Here is a 6000-nt window from a genome sequence, read left to right as displayed (position 1 = left end):
TCTGTTAGTCCCTCTCAATTTTGGCCCTGTAGCCAGATGAATACAGTTTTCCTCTTCTGGGGTATCAAAGTACAAATGTGTCAGGCAGTCTTCTGTTACACCACCTAGACTGTGCCACTTTTCTGGTAGCTGGTAGAAGCATCCAGGCTTACCTTTCACTCCAAGTTCCAGCCCCAAAACCACATGCTATCCAATATTAGACCCTGTTGTTTTTTCCCCATCTACTGTGTCCCTCTGCTGGCCCAATAGTTACCAATAGAACATCCTCTGTTCCATTTGGCTGTGATGTTACACCCCATGTTTTTATGCAAAATATGCTTTTGAATATGAATATGCATAACTAAAATATGCTTTATGCAGAATGGGGCAAGTAACCTATCCTTCAAGAACGTGTGATTCCCTGCATGTGTAGATTCTGTTTGTGTGCATATATCTTTCTTGCATGTGAAGTTATAAATAAGAAGTGTAAACCTCCTTATTAAACTAAGTCTTCTAGTAAAAGCCAATAGTGGTAATTAAGGAACTTAATGGCCCAGTGCTTGAGGCAACAATCTGTAATTTGTTTTGTTTTTCCTGTAAGCCTAAACTGTAGGGCTATGTCTAGACTGGCATGATTTTCCGGAAATGCTTTTAACGGAAAAGTTTTCCGTTAAAAGCATTTTCGGAAAAGAGCGTCTAGATTGGCACGGACACTTTTCCGCAAAAGCACTTTTTGCGGAAAAGCGTCCATACCAATCTAGACGCACTTTTCCGCAAAAAAGCCCCGATCGCCATTTTCGCGATTGGGGCTTTTTTGCAGAAAACAAATCTGAGCTGTCTACACTGGCCCTTTTACGCAAAAGTTTTGCGCAAAAGGACTTTTGCCTGAACGGAAGCAGCATAGTATTTCCGCAAGAACACTGACAATCTTACATGAGTTCGTCAGTGCTTTTGCGGAAATTCAAGCGGCCAGTGTAGACAGCTGGCAAGTTTTTCCAGAAAAGCGGCTGATTTTCCGGAAAAACTGGCCAGTCTAGACACAGCCTAGTTGTTCCTACAAAGACCGGTGACCATGCTGCCTGAATCTGTTTTTTTTCCTTTGGGATGGGGAGGATGAAACAAAGACTTCCCACACTGGGAAAATTGTATTTAAGGGAACAGAATCAATATATGATTGTCTTTAACTAGCTTCACAAACTGCTCCCCTCCACAAGAGGACACATGAAGGCTATGTCTACACTGGTGGCTTCTTGCACAAGAACATCTTGTGCAAGGGTTCTTGTGCAAGAAGTCTTGCGCAAGAAAACGTCCACACTGCCATGTGCAACCTGTGCTTTTGCACAAGAGCGCCCATGGCAGTGTGGATGCTCTCTTGCGCAAGAAAGCTCTGATGGCCATTTTAGCCATAGGGCTTTCTTGCGCAAAAAATCCCTGCCGAGCGTCCACACTGCCCTCTTGCACAAGAGAGCCTGCGAAGAGGGCTTACACCTGTTAAAAAAGAGCATAGCTCTTGCGCAAGAAGCCCTCTCTTACCACACCGTACTGTAAATCTTCTTGCGCAAGAGCGGGCGGGCCGTGTGGACGCTCTGCGGATTCTTGTGCAAGAACAGCCATACTTGCACAAGAAGTCGCGAGTGTAGACATAGCCGAAGAGACCGAGAAACAACCCTAACAACGGGAGCAGCTGTTAGGCCCAGGTCAGAGAAAAGATGAACTCTGACTTGAAGAATTTTACCTGAAGTAAGAACTACGGGGAGGAATTATGTTATGTAACAATTTCTCTCAGGCTACGTCTACACTGGCCCCTTTTCCGGAAGGGGCATGTAAATTTCACGAGTCGTCGTAGGGAAATCCCCGGGGGATTTAAATATCCCCCGCGGCATTTAAATAAAAATGTCCGCCGCTTTTTTCCGGCTTTTAAAAAAGCCGGAAAAGAGCGTCTAGACTGGCCCCGATCCTCCGGAAAAAGTGCCCTTTTCCGGAGGCTCTTATTCTTACTTCAAAGAATAAGAAGTAAGAATAAGAAGTAAGAATAAGAGCCTCCGGAAAAGGGCACTTTTTCCGGAGGATCGGGGCCAGTCTAGACGCTCTTTTCCGGCTTTTTTAAAAGCCGGAAAAAAGCGGCGGACATTTTTATTTAAATGCCGCGGGGGATATTTAAATCCCCCGCGGATTTCCCTACGATGACTCGTGAAATTTACATGCCCCTTCCGGAAAAGGGGCCAGTGTAGACGTAGCCTCAGTGTATTAGGCTTAGCTGGCATATTTTGTTTATTTTAGCTTATTAACTTACTTTGCTCTGTCACCACTTGCAATCATTATAATCCTACCTTTTATACTTAATAAAATCACTTTTGTTTATTATCAACCCAGTGTAAATAACTGTTACTTGGGGGACAGGGACAACAGATGTGTACATCTATTTCATTGATAAAGAGAACAAATTTTATGAGCTTTCTCTGTGTAAAACTTTTATTCAGAGTAAGACAGATTTACTGGGGGGACTGGTCCCTATTTGAGGCTGTACTCCTAAGTGTTGTCAAGTCCCTGTTATTGAGCCCTCAGAGAGATGAGCTATTATCAGTGTCTGTGTTACTGTGCTGAGGGTCTGTTATCCCAACTCTGTGCCTTTGCTGGGGGAGACCAGAGCTTCTGGCCCAGCAGGACAGGGTAGGCGAGCTCAGTGGTATGATCAGCACATCAGTGACATTCTGAAGGGGATGTCTGTGATCCAACCCATCACAGTGGTTACTTCATCCTCCCTCTAGTTCTGGCCAGCATCTCTATTCCCAGGTAAGACTCCCAAGGATTATTTTTGTCTCTTACTTAACACCCCCTTTTTTCCCCATAGCCCCTATCTTGCACCATCCTCCTTCTTGCGTTTTATATAAGCTCTGCATGCCTCTGCCCCACTGTGATTAATCACTTAAGAGGTTAGCAGCTCTGACTATATTCCAGGGATAGCCTGTTATAGGGTTAATAGGCCCTTTCTATCTATTCAGGACTGTGATGAGATATATACCCCATCATGGTCCTCTCCTGCAGATTAGAAACAGGGGTTAAAAATAGCAATGAGATTCAGCTGGGAAAACTGCAGCTAACACATCTGGTGGAAAATGATCTGTGGTGTGGGAGGCTGGTCCCAAGAGCAAGGGATACAAGAATTGCTTTGCCTGGGGATGGTGTAGGGGTGGGCAAGCACCTTGGATTTTATATAATAAGGTAATTAACGTGCCTGAGATGTGGAGGTAGGTAGGTTAGATATCGTGTAATTGAATCGTCATGTAATCACATGACACTTTAGTGGTTACACCACTATTTGATAGTCCCAGGGGAGCCCCCCTGCACTGTTACCTCTGTATCAGGGACAGCAGCATGGAATGGCAGGCGGAGCTGGTCCGTTTAGGGAGCCAGTTAAAAAACCATCTCCCCAGGCCGACTGGTTGCCTGCTGCCCCACTATGACACATTAATACAACCTGAGCAGTTGGTGGATACTGACACGCTCCCTCTCAGGAGTGTCCTCTTTTTCGAAAGTTCAAAAATGGTAACCCTAGGGAACCAGCATTTAAGCTGGCTCCCCCAGCACCCTCCGCGCTGCCTCTGGGGAGGGAGGGGGCCCACAGAGCTGCTCCTGGTGCATATTGGCTCCAGCCTACTCCCTCTCTCCATCAGTGGCAGCAGCATGGGGGGAGGTGGAGCTGGTGCTTGGGGGGGGGGGGGGAGAAGTGTGTGTGGGAGACCAGCTCACCCCCATGAGCCCAGGTTAACCCTGTGGGTACAGGATCGCTTCCCCAGGCGGCGGCGGGCACGCGGGGGCAGTGGAAGCGGATCACAGGATTTCACAGAAGGCTCCTGACGGGCGAACCATGGCAGGGTCTGAGTGCGCTCTGCCAGCTCCCCCTTACCTGCGCTCTCCGGGCAGCCCCGCAGCCAGGCCCATAGTAACAAGGGGGGGCGGAGGAGGGTCTCCTCTGAGGAGAGCGCGGGGCCGTGGGCTTTGACCGCAGGTGCGGGGGGGGGGGGAGTTTCGCGCCGGGGCGGGGCTGCGGAGCCGGCAGCGCGCGGTCCTTCCGGTGGAGCTCGGCGCGCCTCCTCCCGAGCTTGGCCTCGCCGCCCCCCCCCCCCCGCTCGCAGCGCCGGCTGGAGGCGCGCGGGGCCAGGTGAGCCGCCCGCACTGACTCCCCCCTCCTCCGCCTCCGGGGTCTCTGGCAGTTGGGAGGGGCATTGGGCGCAGCCCTCCCCCCGGCCTCTTCGGCAATTGAGGGGCACTGGCTGCAGCCCCACCCCCTCCGCGGCGGCAGTTGGGGGAGGCGGGGCACGGGGTACAGCCCCACCCCCTCCGCGGCGGCAGTTGGGGGAGGCGGGGCACGGGGTACAGGCCCACCCCCTCCCCGGCGGCAGTTGGGGGAGGCGGGGCACGGGGTACAGGCCCACCCCCTCCCCGGCGGCAGTTGGGGGAGGCGGGGCACGGGGTACAGGCCCACCCCCTCCCCGGCGGCAGTTGGGGGAGGCGGGGCACGGGGTACAGGCCCACCCCCTCCCCGGCGGCAGTTGGGGGAGGCGGGGTACAGGCCCACCCCCTCCCTGGCGGCAGTTGGGGCAGGCGGGGCACGGGGTACAGGCCCACCCCCTCCGCGGCGGCAGTTGGGGGAGGCGGGGCACGGGGTACAGGCCCACCCCCTCCCCGGCGGCAGTTGGGGGAGGCGGGGCACGGGGTACAGGCCAACTGTAGCTTCCCTCCAGCTTGGTTTGGTTGTGGCCCTGAGACAGGCCCTGGTGTGTACATGGGCTGTATGTGCCACGCCAGGAGTCGCCTGTCCCTGTGTGCACAGCCCGAAGTCAGGGGCAGGGCTGCCGTCCTCTGAAGGCAGCTGAGGTCTCAGCCTGGGAAGTGTGCACTGGGCATTGCAAAGTTCTGTCTGTGCTCCGGGAAAGGGCTGCTCTCCCAGCAGCTTAGGGTGCAGATGCTCCAGCAAGAACTTAAAGCCGGGTTTCCATTTTTCACTGCTGTGGAGTGTGTGCTGTGCACATGGAATGCGGCTACTGCCCAACAGCAGCCTTGCACAAACAGGTTAGGACTGTAAGGGAAGATTAGCTGTATTAGTCTGAAACCACCTGAGAAGTTCCATCCCAAGTCCTGCAAAAACAGACATGTTGATTCCTTGGGACTATTTGAGTGTTTACACTATTCATGTAGTATGACTTAGTTCCACTTTGCCCCCTAGTGTAGACCTGGCCTAAATTTTCACAAGTTTCAGGTCTATGTCAGGGCTGAGTTTAATAGTGCTTGAAGACACGGAGGTAAACATAGGTAAATAGCATTGTGTGTTAGTGTCTTCAGTGGTTACCACAGTGATACTCAGACTATGGTTCACAAGCTGTATGTATATGGTTCACAATCACTGTCGTGATTTAATTGTTCACTAATCAGGATGCTTTTACTATGTCAGTTAATTGTTATCCAGTTGCATCAAGTTATTGACTTTTTTGTTGTGAGAATTATATATGTAAAAACAAAATATTTCCTGTCATGTTGCTTAAATATGAACAGTACCATGTAGGGATGTAATAGTGTAGTTGATTAACCGATAAGCAAACGTTTATAGGCTACATACATTCCCTCCACCCCCAGTACATTTTTTAGCAGACTGGCCAGCAGCCTGGCTCAGTCCTAGCTCATGCCAGACCCAGCACCTACCCCCACTGCAGCTCTGCATTTAAAGCTTGTTAGGAGCCAGGTGGACAGGCAGCCTTGGCTTAGTTCTGGCTTGAACTCGGTCTGGGAACTCAGACCCACCCCCTATATAGGGTCTGTTGCCACCGGGCACTTTTGCCTCTATCAGAGGCAGCAGTGTGGGGTGCATCCGGTCTGTAAGGGGAGCTGGTTTTTAAACTGGCACCTGGTGCTTCCACCTGGCACCCGAGAAGGGGGCTCCTCAGGAGTGGGGCCCAGAGCGCACTGGCTGCTGGCCCCCACCCCCGGGGACTATAGAATAGTCAAGTAACCAATAAGAATTCA

The 6000-nt window shown here is 51.6% G+C and overlaps 1 protein-coding gene across 4 annotated transcripts in view; it reads left to right on the top strand.

Moving 5' to 3' along the window:
• The first annotated feature begins 3991 nt into the window (after nucleotides 1-3991).
• Nucleotides 3992-6000, top strand: part of MPG (N-methylpurine DNA glycosylase) — a 31874-nt gene continuing 29865 nt past the window's right edge. The window contains exon 1 of one of the 4 annotated variants that reach the window (XM_075899194.2): nucleotides 3992-4141. Coding sequence is in view for 1 of the 4 variants with exons in the window: in XM_014574298.4 (XP_014429784.2) it covers nucleotides 5011-5052 (42 nt within the window). In the remaining 3 variants the exon portion in view is untranslated. Of the gene's footprint in view, nucleotides 4142-4621; nucleotides 5053-6000 lie in introns of those variants that run through there. The other 3 variants (XM_089782241.1, XM_014574298.4, XM_089782242.1) reach the window with 3 other exon arrangements.

Source organism: Pelodiscus sinensis, chromosome 15, assembly GCF_052426305.1.
Source record: "Pelodiscus sinensis isolate ZL-2025 chromosome 15, ASM5242630v1, whole genome shotgun sequence".
Taxonomy (NCBI): Eukaryota; Metazoa; Chordata; order Testudines; family Trionychidae; genus Pelodiscus; species Pelodiscus sinensis.
Note: the sequence above shows the minus strand (reverse complement) of the source record. Positions and strands in the feature narration are given on the sequence as shown.